The sequence below is a fragment of the Cryptotermes secundus genome, unplaced genomic scaffold, assembly GCF_002891405.2.
Source record: "Cryptotermes secundus unplaced genomic scaffold, Csec_1.0 scaffold931, whole genome shotgun sequence".
NCBI classification, from domain to species: Eukaryota; Metazoa; Arthropoda; class Insecta; order Blattodea; family Kalotermitidae; genus Cryptotermes; species Cryptotermes secundus.
In genome coordinates, this window is record NW_019732382.1 from 530,254 (window position 1) to 555,794 (window position 25,541).

The following is a 25,541-nucleotide window of genomic DNA, read 5'->3' on the forward strand; positions in this document are numbered from 1 at the left end:
ACAATAAATGAACAGGGCTTTACCTGAGCTGTAATGTATCTGACTCATCAAGCTCTGACTGGTTGAAAATGTTTAGACTCATCACTTTGCTCAATATGCACGATGAAAATGTCTATTCAGTACATGTATAAACATTCTATTTTAATTTCTGATGATACAAACTTTACTGTTAGTTGTTATGGAACATACATGAAATATTGCAACAATATATTCAATACATTTAACAATAATAAAAGCATTTGAGAGATGAGATAGTATGGTTGGTATTGTGACTGGCTATGGGCTGGACGACCAAGGGGTCGCAGTTTGAGTCCTGGTGGGGGTAAGAATTTTCATTTCTCTATGTTGTCCAGATTGGCTCTGGGGAACACCCACCCTCCTATCCAATGGGTACTTGGGTCTCTTTCTCCAGAGGCAGAGTGGCCAGGGATGACCACTCACCTCCAACTAGTGCCAAAGTCAAGAAAACGTGGGCCTATACATTCACTCCCACATACATCTTCATGGCATAGTGCTTAATTAGTTAAGCACAGGGACTTTTAACAGTTTCAACATTCTAGACTTGTATTCAGAGAGTGCTCAGTTGGAATCTTGGCTGGGATATCAGCTATCCTGAGACTCTTTCTGATAATTTTCCTTAGTCCTCTGAATAAATGCTGGGATAATAGCTCAATCAGGCCAAAAATGCTTCCTTTTAAGTCCTTTCAAATTCACTATTCATTATTCATTCTATCACTGGACATTATATAGACTCAATACTAGCAACATCACTAATCAACCAACATAAAAAACTACATTCACCAGAAGCCTAATGGTGCATATCCTCATGCAGTCACAACTGTATTTGTCCTACAATTAAAACTGAAAGCAAGATTTCACAGCATCTGGTTGCTTTCATGCATTCAATACCACCTAAAATACAGAGTACTTCCAAAGGTAAATATGTAAACTGCCCATTGTTCACGGACCATTTAAAAATGAAGACAGAAACAAATTCAAACTGAAGTCACACCAGTGCAGCACACAGTGAAGGACAAAGAGATTACCAGTAAGTATAACTAATGTGCTAGAGACCTATATAAGACCGGTGTCCAAATGAAAGCTATCCAAAATAAAAATTTATATCTTGGAAACTGTCATACATGTATTCACTTTGTGTCATCAGGAAAGAAAACACTGAAAGTTCTTTTTCATGACCGGCTTACATGCATGCACCAGGTGGTGACCTTCGGCAAGCTCAATAATGATGTCGACACCACAGGAACAGGTTCAATGTGTGTTGTGGCTAGCAGAGTTGTAATCTCCTACAGCTGTTCAGCATTGTTTTAGAACACAATATGGATGTAAACCTCTGACACAGAAAAGTATTTGGTTCTGGGACAACAAACTGGGGACTACAGGTAATCTGTTGCGTGCAAAATCTCCTCGAAAGACATGGACATCTGAAGAAAATGTCAATCGCATTAGAGGGGCATTCCAGTGAAGTCCACTCAAATCAATTCATGCTGCCCAAAGTGAATGCATGGGCTGGCTTAATGCATGACAAGTTGACTGGACCATTTTCTTTTTGGAAAAGACTGTGACCAGATGTTCATACTTGGATATGCTGGAGCTGCATGCGCTGCCCCAATTACAACCTCAAACTATTCTCCAACAAGACGGGGCGCCGCCACATTTCTGCCACCATGTTAGGAATCACCTGGACAGAGATATGGCTGGGAGATGGACCAGCAGAAGTGGACCAAATGCTTGGCCTCCTAGGTCGCCAGATTTAAACCCATTGGATTTTTTTCTTGTTGGGTTATGTGAAGAACACTACCAGGTTAAGATCAACGGCCTTCAACACCTGCAAGCCTGCATAAGAGACCCTGTGGCTACGGTAACACCAAACATGCTTCAAGCAATGTGAAACGATGTTGAATATCATCTGGATATTTGCTGTGCCACCATGGAAGCCCACACTGAAAGTACTGAGAAAGTTATATACTCAGAAAAAACTCTGATATAGTTTCCCTTTGTAATGGTGTAACCCATAAATGAGTATGATAAAGGCATTCTGAGATATAATTATGAGGGAAAGTCAGAAATTATCTGCATGTTCGCCGTAACACATCTTTAGGTTTGTCACACTGGCTTCTGCACATGCATGCTTAAGAGTTGGTTCTACTGTGGTCATGTGATCACGTAATTTTCCTTGATGGTGTGACAGTGTAAACATGGCCACTCCGCTAGCAGTGTGCACCAAGGAGGAACAAAGAACAGTGATCCGATTGCTCTGGTTGGAAGGTGTGTCAGGGGCTGAAATTCATTGGAGGCTTTCATCACAATACGGGGACAGTGCTGTACCACGTAGAAGTGTGTATGAGTGGATCGAGAAGTTTGAAAGTGGCTGGACAAGAAATTCAAGACTCAATCTTCTGCAGGAAAGGTGATGCCAACCGTTTTTTGGGATTCAAAAGGGCCTATACTGGAAGATTACCTGGAAAAAGGGTGTGTGATCAACAGCGCAAGATACAGTGATTTGCTGACCAGTAATCTGAGGCCAGCAATTCACACAAAATGCCGAGGCCTATTGTCGAAGAAAGTGTTGTTGTTGCATGACAATGTACACCCACATATGGCTGGCCAGATCACTGAAACCAGTAACCATTTGGGTTTTGAGGTGCTGGAACACCTTGCCTACAGCCCAGATCTCGCTCTTACGACTATCATCTCGTTGGACCACTCAAAGATGCTTTACGAGGTCGTCAATTTTCTACAGACAAATAGTGCATAAAAGGTTGTGCGACCTATTGAAAACCTTCTTGGAGGGAATATGCAAGCTTGTGGACCGCTGGACCAAGTGCATCAAAAAGGAAGGAGACTATGTAGAAAAATGACATACTTGTTCAACCCCTACTTTTTTGTATATAAATTGGAAAAACAAGAGTGCGGATAATTTTTTACCCCCCCCCATGTATTTTATTTTGGATACCTTTCATCCAGACACCCTGTATGTTCTATAAAATAAACACAATGTCGAAAATTTAAAGAAGGTATACTTACAGTACATAAAAAGTCTCAGAAAGATCTATTCTGTGAAATTTGGAGGTGCTATACAGAGTGAAAAATATTTCATTTTGGAGCAAGAGTAGTTCACTGTTCAGTGCCCAAGAGAATGAGCAGCATGAAAAATTATTTTTCATATTAAATATATGTTATTAAAACCACCAATCTCTATAAGGCATTATTCAAAGTAAGTGCTTAAACACAATACAACTTATTTATAGCAAAACATACCATCTGTTGAATCCCAACGTGACCATCAGAGAAGAGAAGGAAATCATGAAAAAGAAGAGAGTTAGAATAAACAAGAAATGATTAGTTATCATACAATACAATTACACCTTGCATTAGAGACGTTTTACAATTCTGCAATCTGTTCTTTCATACACCAGTGTGCAACCCTTGAGCGTTGGTATTTATACAAGGTTTGACAAATTCTGGGACTGAGTCCATTATGTATATTTAGAAGCACACAGGAACATGTTTCAACTTGTTCTTGTAAGTTGACTCTTCCATTGTGTTATCTTGTGTTGTTCATGCTCAGTCGTGTTTAAGAATCTGTACCAAGCAGATCAACGTGACAGCTTGTAGTGATGGAGCAAAGAGCAAATATTAACTTTTGTTTCAACATAGGCAAAACAGCTGATAAATCAGGCTTATGGTGACAATGCTCTCTTGTACATGTTTCTATTTTATGGTATGCAAGATTTCAGGATACCTGATTCAGGAGTAAATTAAGAGGAGATTTAACTCCGGTAATGCTTGCTACTATTCAGTCCAGAACCTTTTGTCTTCTTGTCTGCTGTCCAAAAACATAAAAATTAGAATATAGAGAACTATAATTTTGCCTGTGGTTCTGCATGGGTGTGAAACTTGGTCTCTGACACTAACGGAGGAACACAGACTGAGGGTGTTTAAGAACAGGGTGTTGAGGAGAACATTTGGACTGAAGAGAGATGAAGTGACACGAGGTTGGAGAATACTGCATAATGAGGAGCTTCATAACTTGTACTCTTCTCCAAGTATAATTAGAATGATCAAGTCAAGGAGGATGAGGTGGGCAGGGCATGTAGCATGAATGGGGGCAACAAGGAATGTGTATAGGATATTGGTGGGAAAGCCAGAAGGAAAGAGACCACTGGGAAGACCAAGGTGTAGGTGGGTGGACAATATTAAAATAGATCTTAGAGAGATAGGATGGGATGGATTGGACTGATCTCGCTCAGGATAGGGAGCAGTGGATGGCTCCTGTAAACACGGTAATGAACCTTCAGATTCCATAAAATGCTGGGAAATTCTTGAGTAGCTACAGAATTGGTGGCTCCTCCAGAAGGGCTCAGCTCCATAAGTAAGCAAGCAAGTAATGCAAGATTTCAGGATGGCCAAGAAAATCTCAAAGATGAGAAATGCAGTGGACGACCAATAGCTGTTTGAACACCTCAATGATCGAAGCAGTCAGGGAATTGATTTCAACTGATCATTGAAGGACTCTTAGGATGATGAAAGAACTCAAAATCAGCAGAGAAACTAATTGCCAAAGCTTGGTGGAGCATCTCAGGAAATGGAAGATTATGCTAGATTTGTTTTGCACTGCTTGACTGATAATAAGTAGGCTATCAGACTGCAAGCTTGTCAACAGTTATTCAATCTGTGGATGATGATCCTTCCTTGCTTGATTCAACTGTAAAGGTGATGAAACCTGGTGTTTTCAGTATGATCCCCAAACAAAAAGGCAAAGCACAGAATGGCCCTCACCAAGCTCTCCAAGACACAACAACTTTTTATTTAAAAAGTAAAAAAACAAAATGATGTTGGTCACATTCTTTTGACAGTCAGGGAACCATTCTTAAAAAGTATGTTCCACCAGGTCAGAAGGTGAATACGGAATATTATGTTGAAGTATTGTCTTGTCTGATTCAAAGAATTTGTTGAGTAAGACCTAGTTTTAGGAAAGAGGAAGCTGGTCTCTCTTGCAGGACAATGCAAGACCTCACACTGCAGTATCAATAAAGCACTTTTTCCAAAACAAGGGATTCCAGAATTAAATCACTCCCCATATTCTCCCGATTTATCCCAGCCAGACTTCTTCTTATTCCCCAAAATCAAATTCCCACTGAAAGGGAGAAGATTTGAAGACATGGAAAATATTATCCCTTCACCACCAGCAGGCATTTAAATTCCTACTCAACTCCAATGCTGGAGGATATTTAAATATTTAAATTGGAGGGTGCAACATTTAACTTAAAGCATAAGAAATAGGGAAAAACTGGCATTCTGTTTTTCAGATTTTCACACAACGTTAAGAAAAGTATTTAGAATTGGAGTATTGATGCACACTACTTTAAAATTATTTTTGACACAGTAAGCTTATAAAAATTATGAACAATAGTATCATATTGCCTTAGAAGTTCAGCTGGGTGTGTTGCTTAGTGGGGGGTGGAGTCCAACTGGGTCCACTCGGCATGTCGGCCACTGATTGGCCTATTGTACCTACCCTGGGTGATTATGATGGAGAATTTGGTGGAATGAAGATTGGCAGGAGAAACCGAAGTACTTGGAGAAAACCTGCCCCAGTGCCACTTTGTCCACCACAAATCCAACATGACCAGAGCTGGGCTTGAACCCGGGCCACCACGGTAGAAAGCAAGTGACTAACCGCTTGAGCTATGGCAGAGCCAGCTGGGTGTTAGTTAGTTAGTTATTGGAGAGGGTGTGTTTCGCCATGCACTTAGACCTGTATTGGTCCATTGTGCTTCCCTCTATGATTTCTACCAGTCTCTATATCCTACCGGTACTGGTGCTTACCATCAGTCCTGCCCAGCCACCGAGACCGGCTCTACTAGCTGAGAGGTATCTATAATGCCTCCCCCATCTACCAGAGGTATTAGAGACTGCTGTTGGGCGGGAAACGTCCGTAAATTTGGCTCAGTGACCTCCTTTGGAGATATGAGGGTCTTTTACATGCTGTAAAGCTACGACACGGGACCCATGGCTTAAAGTCCCTCCCGGAGGACTTGTTCCCTGAATTTTTCCGCCCTTAAAAATTCAACAACCTCCGCCGGGTATTTGAACCCACGTACTACGAGTCATGAGGTGGGAACATTACCTCTAGACTACGGAGGCCGCTAGCTGGGTGTGTTAGTCATGCAAACATTCCAGACAGGGTCCCACGTCACATGTGTCACACCAGTACAGTTTTTGACACACAACACGCTGTTTCTGTGGTTTTGATTTCTTTGCAGTTGGTGCAATCTTGCTTATAAAATTTCTTTCTGAGATGGGGCACTGTTTTGTCTGATGAATGTCGACCCGGTACTTTGTGTCCTACAGAATTAGCATATTTCACAGAGAGTCCCCTCAATTAACTGAAATCTGATTGACAACTGATCTATTCCTACATATTATCATTGCATTTAGAAATTTTCTTTTTGTCCCTTATAGTTTTGCAAGGGGCATGTGACAGCATAATTGGTTGAGGCGGTATGTTAAAATCTGGAACTGCATGGGTTCAAGTCCTGATGAGGTCATTGCATCTTTTTTTTAAATTGACCCAATCCTTCCAGCTGCACTATGGCCTTGGAGTCAACTCAGTCTCTAACAGAAATGAGTACCAGTAACATTCTTGGGAGTAAAGGGCGGCTGGCACATAAGGCTGACAACTTTGTCGCCATCTATGAGCTGACTGTCTAGAAAATGTAAGAACCTCAACATCTCTCAACCCTATGGGCCTCCACGGCCTGTTACAGGGACTCCTTTACTTACTTTACTTTAGTTCTGTATGTTCTCCCAATGGATGTTTGTACTTTTCTCGATTCTGTCATTTACCACAGAATCGAGAAAAGCACAAACATCCATTTTTAGTGTCTAATTCCGAATCGGATAAAACTTTGTTCTGATTCAGTTTGAAGTAGATATATTCTGCACTGGGTCTTGACACAACGAAGCTGTCCACTTTGTTTGTTCCTTCTGACTGGCCTTGGCTAAAAAGACTGCATGATGCGTATTTATAGAACGAAGGGGAATTACAGTGGTGTCATTCATATAGTGAACTGTTTATCGTTTGCTTCATAGCAGTCATAACACCCTTCTTAGAGTCAACATCACGTCTCAAAGTCGTAGATTCTCCACCTGTCTTCTTGTCGTTACAAAAACCAGTTTAAAGGAGCACTGATCAGCATATGCCTTAAGACAATCAACTTTTCTTTCAGTCAGCATGCAGGAGAGCACACGGTATCGGTCTAACATACTTAGTTCATAAGAATTCCCCTAGGCACAGGTAGGTTTGTATGGTAACAAGAGAACCAAGTGTTGAAATAGAAAACCTTTTTAAAGAATTCAAATGTATGACAACTCCCGCAGGAAGTTCAAAGTGGGAAAATGAATATACAAAATGACAGCCAGAAACTTCCTCTTTAATTTCATACCAAAATAATTATTTTACACGAAGAACAGCAGTACAAAATAAGAGCTGAAACATAGCACTGCACTATGCATGCAGGGTACGGACCTCGGCGCTGAGGGGTTAAAAGAAATGTAATGGAGGAACTATTAGAATTACATGCAAGTGAGTTCAGAAAGTGTTTCCAACAATTTTATGAAACAGCACAAGTGTGTGACATCTCAAGGAGATTATTTTGATGAATATTGAAAGAGATTGTCACAATTTATGGCTGTGACTACTAAGATGGGGTTTGGACTGGATGACTGGATTTATTAACATCTTCTTGTACAATCACTCATAATCACAATCAATTATAGTAACTCACAATAATGACTGCCTAGGACTTGCTCCATTCTGATGTGATGTGATGTGATCTGATCTCTCTCTATTCTGTCTTCTACTCATCTGAACTCAGTTCTGTTCTTCTCTCATATCGCGCATCTGTACCCATGGAAATGCCTGCTGATAACCTGTACCCCATATCCAAGGAACTGTCTATTACACAGCAAAGGTCTGGTTTCCAAGAATTCATCACCAGGGAAACATGTTCATTACTCAGCGATGTGTTGGTTTCCAAGAATCTGTCTCCATGGAAACGTGTTTTGCCAACTCATACCCTAGCAATGTGTCTACATGTCACAATATGTTCAATTTTAAATGTAGTGTTCTTAAAATTTATGCAGTCCTGGAACTTAATTGTCTAACCTTGTACATCTACAAATGCAAGATATATACAATAGTATTACATGAGAGTGCATTCCACAACATGGAAATGAAAGTGTGTACGACATGGTAACAGCCCAACCTCCCGCACACATGCACACACAGACCACCTCTTCCTCCTCCTCCTCCTCCTCCTCATCATCATCATCATCTCAAAACATCTGATTTCATTCAAAATTGTTACCAGCATGATCTCACCAGAAAACTATATACTGTTCTTTCATATATATTAATGCTTTTTAATAAGTTGCAAAAGCATAAGTATTTCATCTAAATTATTCTGTCTTGCTCATGACAAATGGAAATACTTACTTTGAATAAATAGCATGCATGAAATCTATAAAACAAATAATGAGAGAGAAATTAAAAAATTGTGATGCAGAAAGGTAATTAAAGAATACATTATGCTGTCAACTGTCTACTTGACCTACATCTCAGTGAAAACTTTTCCAACATTTTTATCAAATATATTTTAACATGGATTACTTGTAATCACCAAGTATAATTATAATGCCATCCTTGTGGCCAACGAGGGAACTTCTAAAGTACCACTGTAACATTTAAATGCAGGACTAAAAGAAATTTCTGTTGCAGGTCACATCTGTACATGCACATATGCAGTGCTGTGAAACCAGTCCGTATCACCAAGATTCTTCTTTTCTATAATATATAGCCTTGTAAGATACACATTCTATGCTGACATCTGATAAAGAAATTTCTGATCAGTATTGATATGTACTGTATTTATAGAATTCTGCCTTAGTGTAGTAACAATCTGCTGGTAATAGTCATTGCCTACAAAACTGTTTCATGAAGCACACAAAAAAATAGCATTCCTCCAGTTACATTCATTGAAAACTTACAATAATGCTGTATTTGAAAAATGTATGATGGAGAAAGGAGATTATATAGATAAGCATCAGCTCAATGTGTTCAGACATGCAAGAGACAAATGTTTCACATTCACAATTTCACACAGTTTTCTTCTGATCCCCCTCTAAAATAAGATATGACCCTTTAACTTCTTACCCAAATTTTCTCGTCTCTGGATTCATCATGGCAAGCTGCATCCTACGCCTTGTTACATCTAATGGGTATGATACGCTCTGTGCCACTGCACCAGCCAGACCTCCACAAAGCAACTTTGCAGGCATCATAAGAACTAGTCCACCTACAATTACAACAAAAGAATAAAGCAAATGCAGCATCCCTCACCAGCTCAAGATTTCAAGCATTCACAGTTTTCAATTTGTATCCAGTTTTGCCAACTATAGTATCTGTATGTATCTGCCATTTTTATCTGTATCTATATTTGGAAAAAGCAGGGAGGGCTGTATTGCCATTCAAAACCTGTTTTGTAACTTCCAGATTACTTACAGTGCAGATTTTTGAGATCATATGTATTTTATGTCTAATTTATTTTTAAAATTATTATAATTAATTCTATTTTTTGCTTATAAAAACTGACAACTCATTTGTGTTTTGATTAGTGTTAACATCAGTCACGTTTCCCTAAACCAAAATTTCCTGTAAGGTCTCAGTTTTGCCAACAATGTTGTTATTTTTTACAAAGTAACCCTTGGGGTTGGTGAGGGGCTGTTGTATACCACAGGTAGAGAAAATAGAGAATAAAATCCTCAGACAGAAAATATAATATGAGAGCTTTGAGGTTTTGATAGCAGCGAGTATCAAGATTATGATCTTTCTGGAGGGGATGCTGTTGTAGTTTGGTAGTGGGTACCAATGTTTCAAAACAAACTGCTGCTTCCATCTTCATGGTATCCTGAAGAAGGTTCCAAGCTATACAGTGTCACATCCAAGAACATTATAATCTTGACATAATAAAATATAATAATTTTTGATGATACTGGTTTCCAGTTTCTGAAGGCTATTGCTCTAATAATGGCTGGGTCTCCAAGCCGTTCTATGAGTCACTTGTAGCAACAGCAATTTAACCTGCCAAATCATTCCAACAGGTCACTGTCAATTTTTCACTTCATTTCAGTTTTTTTAAGTTTAGTTTCAAACCAGCAATCACATTCTGTGAAGAATTAATCAAGGTTTATCTAAGTTGATTTCACCCTGTTACTATCTAGACTAGTTGGGAACTGAGTACAGGTTGCTTGCATTACAGTTTTGTATTCACTTGTAAAGAAATATTTATCTCTTATCATTTTATACTACAACTGTTTTAATTTACACCTTACTTGGTTAATTTAGATATGTATACATTTTTCTAGCTGATGTAAATGTTTGATAACTTCCCCAGTCTGGACCATTTTTAAATAATACATTTATACCACAAGTTATATCTCAAACCAGTCTTTCACATTTTCATAATCTGGTACACAGTTAATGTTTACCTGATATAATTATCTAGGATATGAGCAGTGACTCCATATTATAGACTGGACTTATCAATATCTGGGAGCCAAAATAGCTCAGTTGGATTAGCAACTAGAGGATGAGAGGAGGAATCAGGATTTGATTACTGGCAGGGGCAAAAGACATTTTTCTCCACATAATCCAGATCACCTCTGGGTCCACCCAGTCTATGCTAGCTTTCGCTGGGGTAAAGCAGCTGGAGCTTATGAAAACTCACCTCCATCTAGCGTTACAGTTAAGAATGTTTGGAGCTATATCTCCACTCCCCTACCTGCCTTCATTGTGTGGTGCTTATTAAGCACTGGGACAAACTTACCTGTCACTCTCTACTTCTAATTTCCTGAATGATGAAGTCAAAGTGGATAGTACATTTCCACTACTACATAACCATATAAATTTACTTTGTTGTGCCCATGGAGTAGGAAGCCAGTTGCCATGCAGGGCTTTCCCTGCTCAAATCATCCATAAACAAGAAATGAGAATTTTGCATAATTACGACAAACATAGGGGGAACACGGTAGTGTAGTTGGTTGAGGCAGTATGCTACAAGCCGCAAGGTCGCAGGTTCAAGTCCTGATGAGGTCACTGGATTTTTTCAATTAATCTAATCCTTCCAGCCGCACTATGACCCTGGGGTCGACTCAGCCTCTAACAGAAATGAGTACCAGGAATTAATTAAATAATTTTCCTGGGGAGTAAAGCAAGGCCAGCGCGTAAGGCTGACAACCTTACCGCCATCTTTGAGCCGACTGTCTAGATAATGTGGGACCCTCAACGTCTCACAACCCCATGGGCCTTCAACACCTGGTACAGGGATAGCTTTACTTTTTTTTTTATTTTATTTTACTTTTTAAGACAAATATATCTCTACCATCATGAATAATCAATTATTTCATTCCTCACATTCATTCATTTATTAAAGTACCTTAACTGGCTGTACAGTACCTGTATTTCGTGAACAACTATCACAGGTCACTTGAGGCATGTACTTCATACATATATATTTCAGCATCTCAAAGCAGTAGAATGAAAAACCAGCATATGGAATCATTCCACATACTGTTGGCACAAAACCACGGTACAGAGCTCGAAGCCCTCCTTCCTTTAAATGAACAAAAAGAACAACACATTGTACAGAAGAATTTGGTATGCAGGAATGAGATCTGCACAACAGACCAGGGATTTGTTTCATCAGATATGCAGATACTAGAAAATGTTCTTGGACTGGAGCACATCCTAAACTCTGCAGTCCTAAGCCCTTAGATGCAGTTGCATTCTAAATACCGTGTTTCAGAAGCTACAGTTCCATCTGTCATACAGTTGTTGAAAACTCTTCTAGAAACCACCACGATTGCTGCATTCTCAAAGTGACAGCCACTTAGCAAGCGCATCATCTACAGAATGAGGTAAAAATTGCATTAGGGTGTGGTAGATGGGTAAGTACCACAGTATCATGCTCAATGAGCAAAGGCAGTGAGTAACCAATACACCGAAGCACTATTATGCCATAGCATCCAACCTCCTGCTGCCTATATTTTGGACTGTTTCAGATGAACAGCCTCACTTGTAACAATCTCTGAGAAAAAGTTGGACTGTTATCTTCTGCAACAACAACTTAATTATTACTCCTCATGCAGTCATTCCAATTTTCTAGCATCAGCAATCTTTATATGAAGTGCTGGCTGACATGATGCACCTTCACATCCTTAATGAAAATGAAATGGTAACAATCAACTAATATTCTGTGTAAGATTTGAGGCTTTCACGGCGGTGACTATGAAGAAAGCAGTCTTCTGGGATTTGGCACCGTGTATATGTGGTGTTAACCGACGTTTCGGAGGAACGTATCGCCCCCATCTTCAGGGTAGAAGAAAAAGTATANAACACCACATATACACGGTGCCAAATCCCAGAAGACTGCTTTCTTCAACTAATATTCTGGTTTCTTCTGTAACTTCCTCTGCCATCTGCACTTCTCTCACACTGTCTTGGTTCCATGATATTGCAGGCATTCCATCTTCGAACAATTCATGACTATCACTGAACCTGTGATGCTATACAGGACATCATTTGTTTTAAATACAATGATCAAAACATCTGCAGTGTTTCCATCATGGGATATCATAACTGCTAATGAAATATGTTATCTGGCATTTGAGGCAATTATTTTTTTTCTCATTCCTGAGTGTAGAAAAGTTGCGCAAGCCTCGATATTTGTAAGTAGGCTCCAGCCTGCCAGTATCACTAAATTTGCTTGTTATGGAAACTTTTAAGGTTATCATGTGTACATACTGTACAAAGTGACCTTATTAAGTATGGAGATTTTTTCATGCTCTTTATATCAGTTTCTATCAACTATGATGTAACTCTTAGGTTGCAGACACTTAACAGAAAGCTCAACTACACTGAGCAAAAAGTGAAATTTTGTCAACTGATCACACCTTCTCAATAAAGCTTACAGCATTACCATTAAGATAATCTCTTTGATATCAGTGCACAAAGAAAGATATAATTAACAAGGGAAAAGTATAAGATGCAGTAACAGAATTAAATAAAAATTTAAACCTAATAAGCATACCTCCTTGAATATACTTAATGCTGTCTGGACTATTCCACTGTACACATGTTCTCCTGTTACTTGAAATGCCAAACGAGCCCGGATGGTGTCTAGAGGATATGTAAGTGTTACAGCAGTGACTCCAGCACCTGAACCTGCTAAAAACTTGCCTATGTGCGAGTTGCTGCCCAACAGTGAAGTCAGCATCTAAACATACAAAAGCATGAAACAAGAAATTACAATATTCTTATTCAGTCTGAAACAACACAGCTAACATCTATATTACAGATTCTCTTCTTATGAACTACAAAACTGCTGTGTAGTAAATCTCAGCTGGACTTCTTTCGGCACTGCCGCAGTCCACTGACATTGGGCACAACAATGTCCTTCCTCGGATGATGATGCCGATGATTCCTCTGACTGGGGTACTGTCCTTACCTCTTCTCCCTGCACTTTCCTCACAGCTGTCATAGTGACAGGCTGGGAAGGTAGAAGGATGGATGGGTGCCAGTAAACACCAGTCTAGTGGCAATGAATTTGTACAGTTTTTTGAGTTAGGTCAGACAGGATGGCCACTAGCTTTAGCTGGGATCACAGCTGATCTCTAGGTCCTAATGGGCCTGGCTTAACAGGATAAAAAGAACTTGGTTGCACATGCAAACACCATGATCACACAGATGTACCTCAGAGAGAGAATTTATTATGTAACACATGTATACTGGCACTGATAGTTACACTTTTGTTTACAGGAATCCACTTTAATAATGTGATGTACTTCCATTAAGTCATAATGACTAAATAAATTGTTGTGGTTCACAATGATCAGTAATAAGTAATGCAATGAATAGTTATGTGGTTGTTGCCTTAGTAATTCTGAAGGGTGCAGATTCTGCATCCCACCACTTGAAAAGACTGGGAATGGACTCTGTGTAGAAGTGGCTAGTTTTGAGACAGTAGACACCTCTGGACCTCCAGCTTCAATCACAAATTGCCCTCCTTGAGATCCTCCATTGGCTAATTCCCAAAACAAGGAGGTTTCAACATTTTTACATTTCCCAATCAGCTGCCTTTCTCAGAGTCACGCAGTGACAGGAGCAAGACACAACAAAGAGCACGATACACACATGCATGTAGGAAGAGTGCTCCGACAGAGGAGGACTGGCGTGATTTGTGTGTTGAGATACGATGTAAGGATGATGAATCCTGAAAAGTTTTAATATTTAAAATCTATTATTATATATGACGAATATATATTTTAGTCATTTTAATATGAAGACATCAGGGCATGCAATGCAGTAGTTAGACGTGCATAGAGAAAACACAACTGAAGATGGCACATTAGTGCTGAAACATGTAATGCAAAAGAGAAGAGTAAGGTGAAAAAGTGTATGCACTGTAAGACGGTTAGCATAAATCACGGACATTAGTCAGTGCAACAGGACGCTAAAATATAACATTTCTCAGAGAAATGTCAACCATAAGCCCTCAATGGCACGACAGACATGCCTTTGATGGATGATTCTGAAAGCATCAGTTCAAGAAACTCCTGCTCCAGAACTAATGACTGCACAAACCTGTCAAATCTCAGGTTCTCAAAGAAAAGCCATGGTCTTGAAACTTCACACAATTCTAAGAAAGATGACCAATGCTTCCGCCCTTCCCAGTGAGAACTGGCCTAAGCCACTCACAAGTATGCAAGAATGGGATCCTCCCTCTTCTGGATTCCCAACATGTGCAAACAAATGTTAATCATTTTAATTAATATTACTTACAACAACAGCTGGCTGTGCTTGGCAATTACAACTGTTTTTACAAGAAAACTGCTACATTCATATGATGCATAATTCAGGTAAAAACAGTCCACTACTTCCTTCCATATTACAGGTTACACTTACTTTTTCAAAATTGCAACTTGTTCCTGACAGTTTCTGCCTTATCATCAATTATTTTCTAAGTGCTATACCGACCTCTTTCCAAGACTGTGTGTATTAATGTTGTAATAAAACTGGAATTTACCTGGCTATGCAGATGTGGGAATGGTTTTCTCATGCAACATTCAGTATACAAGAAATGGTATGACAAAATTCTGAACTTATTTAATAAATGTTTAAATGCAAGTTTACTTTTCAGTCGATGGGCTGAAAACTGACAAGTGGATCATTACCAGGTTAAAATCTGAAAGTACACTAACTCATTTTATGAACATTCAATTAACTAATTACAAAAGTAAGTTTTAAAATTAATACAATAAGAGTTGTGGGGAGTATGCAGTAGCATAGTGGTTGATGGGCTATGCTACAAGCCGGAAGGTCGCAGGTTCAAGTCCTGATGAGGTCATTGTTTTTTTTCAGTTGACCTAATCCTTCCAGCCGCACTAGGCCCTGGGGTTTATTCAGCCTCTAACAGAAATGAGTACCAGGAATTAATTAAATAATTTTCCTGGGGAGTAAAGCATGGCCGGCGGGTAAGGATGACAACCTTACCGCCATCTTTCAGCCAATTGTCTAGATAATGTGGGACCCTCAACGTCTCACAACCCTATGGGCCTGCACGGCCTGGTACAAGGATAGCTTTACTTTTACTTTTTTTACTTATAACAAGAGTTGTTATTACAGTAGAAAAACTAAATTATGCATATGTTTTCACCCCTGTTCACCTTTCCCACAGCCTGTTGCTGTTTCTGTACTACTTTTGGTGGCTTATTTTACACTGTTCAATGTCTCAGACTATACAGTATCAAATGGTAGGATGACTGAAGAAGATATGAGCTGGACAGGATTTTGAAGGATGCAGTCATGCCTAATCAAGGTCCAGTATTCTGGCGGATCTGAGCCAAGCACCTCCTGAATACAAGTCTAGAGTATTACCACTACATCAGCCTACTCTGTCATACAGCACTCACAACCTCAGACATGCATGGGAGTTTTCTCTCTCTCACTCACTCACTCACTCATGGAACTGAGCCCTTCTTGAGATGCTGCCAATTGTGCAGCTACTCACAAACTTCCCAGCACTTTATGGAATCTGAAGGTTCGTTACCATGTTCACAGGAGCCCTACACTGGTCCTTATCCTGGGCCAGATCAATCCAATCCATTCCATCCTATCTCTCTAAGATCTATTTTAATATTGTCCACCCACCTACACCTTGGTCTTTCCAGTGGTCTCTTTCCAGCTGGCTTTCCTACCAATTCCCTTTATGCATTCCTCTTCTCCCCTGCTCGTGCTACATGCCCTGCCCACTTCATCCTCCTTGACTTGAGCATTCTAACTGTATTTGGAGATGAGTACAAGTTATGGAGCTCCTCATTATGCAGTTTCTCCAACCCCGTGATATTCTACCAGTCTCTATACCCTACTGGTACTGGTGCGTCCCATCAGCCCCGACTCAGCCAGCGAGTTCGGTCTCTACTGGCTCAGCGGTATCTTGATGCTTCCCCCATCTACCGGAGGTGTTAGAGACTACTGTTGGGTGGGAAATGTCCTGAATTTGGCTCAGAGGTCCCCTTGAAACATGAGATTCTTTTGTGTGCCGTAAAGCTACAACACGGGACCCACGGCTTAAAGTCCCTCCCGGAGGACTTGTTCCCTGAATTTTTCCACCCTTAAAAATTCCACGACCTCCGCCGGGTTTGAACCCGCGTACCTTGAGTCACGAGGTGGGAACGTTACCCCTAGACTACGGAGGCCGCTATATTACAAGGTGGTTCAAATATGACTGGGACTATTTTTTTTTTAAATACCATAATTTCCAAACACTTACTTGCACATGTGAGTCTTCAACGTACTCCACTCCGGAGTCAACACATTTTTTTCAACGTTCTGGAAGCATCCTGATGCCCTTTTCAAAAAAGGCTTGTGGCTGGCGGCGTATTCACTCCCGAACAGTCTGGATGATGGCGTCATTGTCCACAAACCGCATGCCTTGCAAGTCTGATTTGAGCCTTCCAAACAGGTAGAAATCACTTGGGGCCAAATCAGGACTGTACGGCGGAGGTGTCAGAAGGTTCCATTTCAATTTCCGGAGGGTTTCCATTGTTGTTTTGGCCCTATGGTGGTGTGCACTGTCTTGAAGGAAGGCTACCAGCTTTCCACCTGTCTTCCGCTTGGATCAGATCTTTTCCTTCACGTCTGTTGCCAGGAGGTCTGAGTAATAAGCTGCATTGACTGTTCTGGCATCTGTCAGGAAGTCTATATGGATAACCCCCTGCCAATCCCAGAAGAACGTTGCCATCACTTTTCCTGCCGAACGGCTCCTCCACGCTCTCTTGGGTTTGGGAGAACTGGTATGCCGCCACTTGCGCGATGACTGCTGTGACTCGGGAATGAAGTAGTGCACCTATGTTTCATCGGTGGTCACTATAGCCTTCAAAAATGCATCACCTTCATCTTCAAACTGCTGCAGGAGATGACTGGCAGCTTGCATGCACACCATTTTGTTCACGTCCGTCAAAGTGCATGGTACCCACCATGCATTCACCTTGCAATAGTGCAGGTTTTATTTCACGGTGAGTTCTACACTACCAACACTGATGGACAGCATTGCTCCAAGATCCTTGATAGTGATGTGCCTATTCTCGTGAATAAGCGCATCTGCACGATCAATGTTTGGCTCGGTGATGGATGTTCGCGGCCGACAATCATGCAGTTCATTCTCCACACACTCTCTGCCCTCTCTGAAGCACTTACACCACTCAAACACATGGGTCCGTGAGAGACACTCTTTCCCATACTGCTGTTGGAGTCTGTGGTGAATTTCGGTGGACAGGACATTTTCTCCAATGTGGAATTTGATCACAATGCATTGTTCCACACTCCGCAGTACCTTCTGTTTGCTCAACACTCTAGCAACTCCCAGACAGGACTGAACAGGAGGGAGGGTGGAGGCCGTGGCTTCACTTTCTCAAGGACGCACAGCTGCTGCACAGTGCTGCTTGTTTACACACAAATCAGTTCTGGTCATATTTGAACCACCTTGTACATCCTAAATTACTATGCAATTTACATGGATCCGTAAGTATTAAGATAAAGTAGTTACTGCAGCTATAATGTATAAAACTCAAGTACGAACATTTACATATCTCACCATCACAGGCACCTACACAAGGCAGCTGTATACAGTAATTTAAAATGGTTGCTATCTTTATTAACCATAAGGTATGGTGTCTCAAACTGTGGGCTGGTGGGAGTCACTGATTTCTCATGAAATACTGAAAATATAAGTGTATCCATGCACAGTTTTAACAGTAAGATTTAACATATGTGATTTTGGAAAATACAGCTGTAGCTGGTGAAATATTTTGTGAATTTTCTCATGACTGTATGGAAACCAGGACAGCACAGTCAGTGTAGTAACTGGTTACTGACTGGACAACAGAGGGGTCTGAGTTCGAGACCCGGTAGGGTCAAGAATTTTCACTTTTTGATCACATCCAGACCGGCTCTAGGGTCAACCCAACCTCCTATTCAGTGGGTACTGGTGGCTCTTTCCTTGGGATGAAACAGCCGGGGCATGAAGCTGAGCACTCACTTCCAACTTAGTGCTGAGGTCAAGAAAACGTGGGTCTACACATCCACTCCCCTATACGCCTTCATGGCACAGGGCTTAATTAGTTAAGCTCAGGGACAACTTTACCTTTTACCTGTAAGGGAACAGTTTACAGGGGTTGTAAAGCTATTTGGATTCCTGCTGTATCACAAAATTTGAGAGCCCACCCCGTACGAGGGGGACCCAAAAATAACCGGAAACGACCTGTTGCGCACGCTTGCTTTGTAGTTACGAGTTGTACTGCTAGGTGGTGTTAGCTGGGGGTCTCCCGCGAGTGTTAGTGAGCTGGCGTCAGTCTGAGTTAAGTGGTTTGTCTGTGGTGCTCTGTTGTGTGCGTTCCTGTTTCATCCCTTTGGCGATTAGTGAGATGGCCGACCAGAAGGAACAAAGAGTGTGCGTGAAATTGATGAAGATCGTCGAAAGACCATTGACCAACTTTCTGAGGAAACGAACATTCATGGAGCACGGTCCAGCGAATTTTAACCGAAGGTTTGCACATGAGACGGGTGTCTGCAAAATTTGTTCCTCGCTTGCTCAGAGATGACCAAAGAGAAAACCGCGTGAATGTTTGCCGCGACTTGAAGAGTGAAGTGCAGTTTTCCCTAACAGAAAGCAAAATTTCATGCACACTCTTTGTTCCTTCTGGTCGGCCATCTCACTAATCGCCAAAGGGTTGAAACAGGAACGCACACAACAGAGCACCACAGACAAACCACTTAACTCAGACTGACGCCAGCTCACTAACAGTCGCGGGAGACCCCCAGCTAACACCACCTAGCAGCACAACTCGTAACTACAAAGCATGCACGCGCAACAGGTCGTTTCCGGTTATTTTTGGGTCCCCCTTCGTATGGTTTAACAGATAGGCTAAGTAACTTGCCTGATCCTTGTACCCCATTAACTTAACACAATTTAATTATGGAAAATCTGTATCTCTACAAATGTAGATGGTTATATAGAGAGGTTGAACAAAATAATGGAAACACCACAGATACTGCACACATTTCTTTATTAATATGGTCTTGGACCACCTTCTGCCTTTAATACAGCCGCAATCCCTCTTCAAATGGATTCATACATGTTCTGAATAGTCTTCAGTGGAATTTTATACCATTCTTCTTTAAGAATATCTTCAACTTGCCTCAGAGATGTTGGAGGTGGGATCTGTTCCATACTCTAGTCTCCAAAACTGACCAGAGTGGTTCAATGAGGTTCAAACCTGGCAATTGTGCTGGCAAGGGAAGATGTTGAAATTCACCTTCATGCTCTTCAAACCAATACTGAACAGTTCCAACTGTGTGAATGGAGATATTGATGTCTTGGAAAACTGCATCGTTGTTTGGAAATACCATCTGGATCATGGGATGAACCTGATTATGCAACCTGTCCATGTGTTCCCGTGCAGTAATTCAACCAAGAAGGGTAACAATGGGACCAACAGAATCTTGTACCATGATATTGCTGCCCAAATCATCGCAGAACCTTCCCCATGTTTTACTGTTAATGTTGGAACCAGGCATTCCGGACTGTAGGCTTCCTTCGGTGTTTTCCAAACATAAACTCTTCCTGATGCAGGGAACAGCGTGAAGGATGACTCATCTACCATATCATCACGACCGTTTCCAGTTGTCCGATGTCAAAGTTTTATGGTTGACACCACTGTTTATGCATTTGGGCATTACCTTCAGTAAATGCAGCCCCACTGTGGATACTGGATTTGTGAAGCTCATGTCAAACAATTCTTGTAGAAAAAGGTTCTTCAGTTCTGCTGTCCTGTGGTATTTATGTGATTTTTTGAAAGAATCCTTCTCAATGTAACATGATCTCTGTCTGTCAGTGGTGCTTTTCGCTCAGCATTACTCTCTGCTGATGTTGTCTTCCCATGATTTGTGTAGATGATATTATCTTAGAAACTGTTGCTTTCTATATACCTAATAATGTGGTAGTTTTCGTCACAGATGCTCCAGCTAAACATGCACCAAAGATCTGTCTTCTTTCAAAATTGGACAAGTCTCCCATTTACTGATTCTTTCACAAGGGCTGTCAATCAACACAGTCACTAATGCAGTGATACGAACACTACAGGGTGTAAACAAACGGACAAAAAATGTTCAGTGTTGCCAACCGAAATTCTTTCAATTCAGCCAACACAATTTCCTCAATTTCTCAGTGTTTCCATTATTTTGTCCACCCACTGTACGTATTTTTGATTTTTTCTAAGAAGTTATTACTTTCAATTTCAAGATATGATGAAGGTCTCTGACACAGTTTCAAACCCCAAAACATGGAGATTAGCGGTGGTGCTGTAATTGCTTGCAGTTCCGAGTCCTGTGTATAGGTGGTCAATAAATCTACTCATCAATCCATATCCTGTCTATAGTCATACACCCCTAAATTCTGACAATTTGGTGTCAGAAGCGGTAGGATTGGAATCTGCATTGGATCTTCATCGTTATACTGCCATACTACAAAAATGGAACAAATGAAGGAACAGATGATGGAGCACCTGCTGGCCAGGATACATGCCATAAAGAAAAGATGGATGTCAATCTCAAGGAAATAAAAGCAGGTATAAAACCAACCAAGCAAAAATGAAAGCCAACCAGGTAAAAATGGATGCAAATCTGAGGGAAATGAAAGCCGGCCAAGAACTCCTGAAAGAAGAAATGCTGGCCAAATTTGATGCTCCTCATGAAAGGATGATGACCAGGATGGACTGCCAGCTAGAGAAAATGGAGGCCTGTTTAGGAAGGACGGAGGCCATGGATTTTGGAGGCAAACCCAGAGTCCGTGGTGGACCACGAGGAGGTCCCTAAGGAAGAGGCCACACTGATACCTGTCAGAGTACTGAAGAAGCAGCATGGGAACCAGCATCTAGCCATGAGCTGCTGTGGTCAGCTGAAAAAATGGACCTGGACCGACAGGCACCCTATCAGGGAGCCATTCGGGATGGGCAGACTTAAGGAGGGAGCAACAGAAGCAGTTGGAGAGGAAACACCGAGAAATCCTGCACCACAGGGAGGAAGACAAGACCAAGCAAAAATGTTGCAAGCACAGCCCTCGGAAAAGAAGAAATGGCGGTATGCCTGTAGGCTATTTTGGACGAACGGCCTTAAGGAAGGGGCAATGTGGCGTATAGACCCATTCCTAAGTGGGGACTCTGTAAACAACGATCGTTTCTGGACAAAGGCTCAGTAATCAAGTTCCTGCAGAAATGAATATGCGTGCAACAATAGAGTTACTGTTGCAAACGGCGTTTTCTATATGGTCTGCACCATGGCTGTTGCTATACAATGGCATGGTAAACACTCCTCTACAACAATAGAAGGGCTGTGTTTTCTGCATGGTACATGCTCAGGAGTTATACTGAAGACAACTGGATAACCCAGTCAGTTCAGCTGAGTTCTGCAAGGGAGGCTGTGAAGACAGAACATGAGCACATGAAGCTGATGAATCTCCACTGTTACATGTTGTTACTAGGGAATGGCTGGTGATGACACAGCAGGCTGGAAAAGGCTTAATGTTGCTGTGGTGATTTGTGAATTGTGGAGATAAGTGACAGCGCTGTAATTACTTATACGTCCGAGTTGTGCATACAAGTGGTCAATAAATCCATTCACCATTCCAAACTCCATCTACAGTCACATATAAATCATGACAATATTATAAATTGTCTTTCCACAAGTACACTCTAATTTATGTTTACATACAAATTCATAGGTTACTTATTAATTTTTGGAACTTCCATTACACATCATCCAATTATGAGACCTCAGAGAACAAGAAAATATTCTTTTACCTTTTTATATAGCTCAAATGCTGTAAACTGTGTGGCAGCGTAAGGAAATATCCGCACCATCTGTGCTCCATTGCCTTTATACAGAGCGAAGAATGCCTCCTTTCGAACAATATGCCGCAGACCAGAGAACACACCTAATGGACACAGATTGTACAAATATTTTAATGTAACAATTAATACAATAAATAGCATGGCAGCTCCATTTGCCACACATGGTATCACCTATGGCCCAAATTTCAACAAATATGCTCAGTACCAAGTTGCATCAAAATCTATTTATATACAGATTGTTTAACATGTATGGCTGCATGGACTTTTACCTATAAAATACACATGGTGTGTTCAAAAAGTATCGAACCTTCTTTTTCCCCGCGTAAACCAATGAAGCGCGGGAGGCTCCCCCACATGGAGATGTGGAGGGGTCATTCATGCGCAGTCGTGAATTTTTTCCCACCCGCAGAAAGCATCAGTCACTGGCAGTTGGCCTATGAGTGAGGACGTGTAGTAAACGCTCGTCGGATTCCAGTAAGGTGTAAAATGATAGAACGACATGAGCAGTGATACTGCATCAAATTTTGCCAAAAGCTTGGCGATACCCAAGTGGAAACCATTCGCAAGATTCAACAGGCTTTCGGGGACGATGCCATGAGCAACTCATGGATAAAGGAGTGGACAACTGCTTCAAAGATGGCCGCAACATCAGTGGACAGCGAACCGCGTTCAGGCAGACCCTCAACAAGCCGAACTGAGAATGTCATTGGTCATGGAGGACCGTTGTATCACAGTGAACTGTATACTGTATAACAGTATAACTTGCGAATGAGATAGGGGTAGGCATTGGATCGGTACATTCAATTTTGACCGAGGATTTGGGCATGAGGAGAGTGTCCGCGAAATTCGTACCGAAACTGCTAACAATGGAGCAGAAGCAACGCTGTCTGGAAATCGCACAGGACATGCTGGACAATGCAAACAGTAACCCCAACTTTCTGAACACCGTGATCACAGGCGATAAGTTGTGGGGTTATGGGTACGACCCGGAAACCAAGATGCAGTCGTCACAGTGGAAACATCCGACATCCCTGAGGCCAAAAAAAGCACGGCAGGTCCGCAGCAATGTCAAGGTCATGTTGGCCGTTTTCTTCAACTCCTGTGGGGTTGTGCATCGTGAGTACGCACCACAAGGCCAAACCATCACAAAGGAATACTACCAGGAGGTCCTTCGTCGCCTTCGTGATGCTGTGCAGTGCAAGAGACCGGATCTGTGGGCAGCAAAAACTTGGCAGCTCCATCATAATACACCCGCCCATTCTGTGCATCTGATTCAGACTTTCGTCGCCAAACACAATATCCCTGTGGTTCGTCAGGCTCCCTACTCCCCTGACATATCTCCGTGTGACTTTTGGCTATTTCTCAAGCTGAAAATGCCGCTGAAAGGAACCCAATTTGAGTCAAGAGAAGACATCATGCGGAATGCAACAGCCCGGCTGATCACCATTCCAAAAGATGCGTTCCAGAAGTGTTTGCAACAATGGCGGAAGGGCTGGGAGAAGTGTGTGCATTACCAAGGAGACTACTTTGAAGGGGATTAGGGTTTTGTACCCCCAAATCAATAAATGTATTTCTGCCGACCAAAGGTTCGATACTTTTTGAACACACCACGTATGTATAAATTAACATCAGTTGGCACAGTGACTGGCTATGTGCTGGATGACTGAGAGGTCGGAGTTCGAGTCCTGGTAGGATCAAGAATTTTCTCTTCTCCACATCGTCCAGACTGACTCTGGGGCCCACCCAGCTTCCTATCTGGAGGGCACCAGGGGCTCTTTCCTGGGGCGTAAAGTGGTAGGGGCATAAAGCTGACCACTCACCTCCAGCTTGTGCATAAATCAAGAAAACGTGGAACAATACATCCACTCCCCCATACATCTTCATGGCATGTATGTATGTAAGGGGTGAGCCATAAAAACCGGGCCCCGCACTGTGACCTTCAATGATCTATTGTGATTAAATCTTCAAGGCAGTGCTTAATTAGTTAAGCACAGGGACAACTTCATCTTTTACAAAATGAAGCATAAGACATAGGGTGCAATTTAAATACTTATGAAATGATTATGCTGTGGTGTACTGAAATTCTCTTGATACCTCAACACTAACCCAAAATTGTTTAGGTCACAGGAATCTTCATGCAATAAAAGCTTGTATACATGTACATTATTAGCTACATACAAGAATTTTATCTGGTTATATCCAGGGTTAACATTGAAAACGCTGTGGCAGGCAGTTGAAAATCTGTAAAATTAGAAAAATTATTACATGTGTAACATAAATAGCTAGGCAATGGCTCGGTGAACACATTTCCTAGGTAACACAATCAACTACAGAACTTTGTTTACTAGAGTTTTGATATGCGCATTGTAAATTTAACTGATTAAGAGCTGATATCCACGACAATGAACTAATCAAAACACAGTAATGGCTAGGAAAGCAAGAACTCTACTGTTGAAGGAGGTGATCTCCTTACGCTTCCACCAGAATCTACATCAGGGAGGGAACTGGCCAACAGATTATTTGAGTACAGATTACGACAGAAGACGGAAGACAAACAGAAGTCTTAAGATAAGTCTTCATCTTAAATGGTGTAGTAACAGTAACCTTTAAGAGTGTCATCACTGTTTGTAGTTGTGAAGTGTAACAGTAACAGTAAGACTGTGTTACAACTAACTGTAGTTCCACCTGGTGAATATCAAATAAATTGATTAAACTAATCTGGAATCCATGAAATACCTGTCATGTTACCAGGATAGGTGACTAAAAAGAGAAATACCCATATCTGTTATAAACAAATGGTCATAACTCCTAGACCATAAGTAATGGAAAAAAAAATGGACTGCATTTTCAGATGCTCACATTTATTAACATATTTCACTGGCAATATGTTGGATCAAACTCTTATGGTTTAGGCATTGCAGGTGGTTGACAGTCTGTAAAATTATGGAAATTATTACATGTTTTGGGTAATTGTTTAAACAACGTACAATTTT

At 41.2% G+C, this 25,541-nt stretch overlaps 1 protein-coding gene across 5 annotated transcripts in view; it reads right to left on the bottom strand.

Annotated features, from left to right (window-relative positions):
• The window catches only part of LOC111867661 (graves disease carrier protein homolog), a 46,269-nt gene that overhangs the window by 4,294 nt on the left and 16,434 nt on the right, over window positions 1–25,541 (bottom strand). For 4 of the 5 annotated variants that reach the window (XM_023857693.2, XM_023857692.2, XM_023857691.2 and 1 more), the window contains 5 exons: window positions 22,498–22,631; window positions 13,173–13,358; window positions 11,540–11,696; window positions 9,239–9,380; window positions 3,280–3,282 (listed from right to left, as the gene is read on the bottom strand). In XM_023857693.2, the coding sequence (XP_023713461.1) occupies window positions 3,280–3,282; window positions 9,239–9,380; window positions 11,540–11,696; window positions 13,173–13,358; window positions 22,498–22,631 (622 nt within the window). The remainder of the gene's footprint in view (window positions 1–3,279; window positions 3,283–9,238; window positions 9,381–11,539; window positions 11,697–13,172; window positions 13,359–22,497; window positions 22,632–25,541) is intronic. The other variant, XM_023857694.2, reaches the window with a different exon arrangement.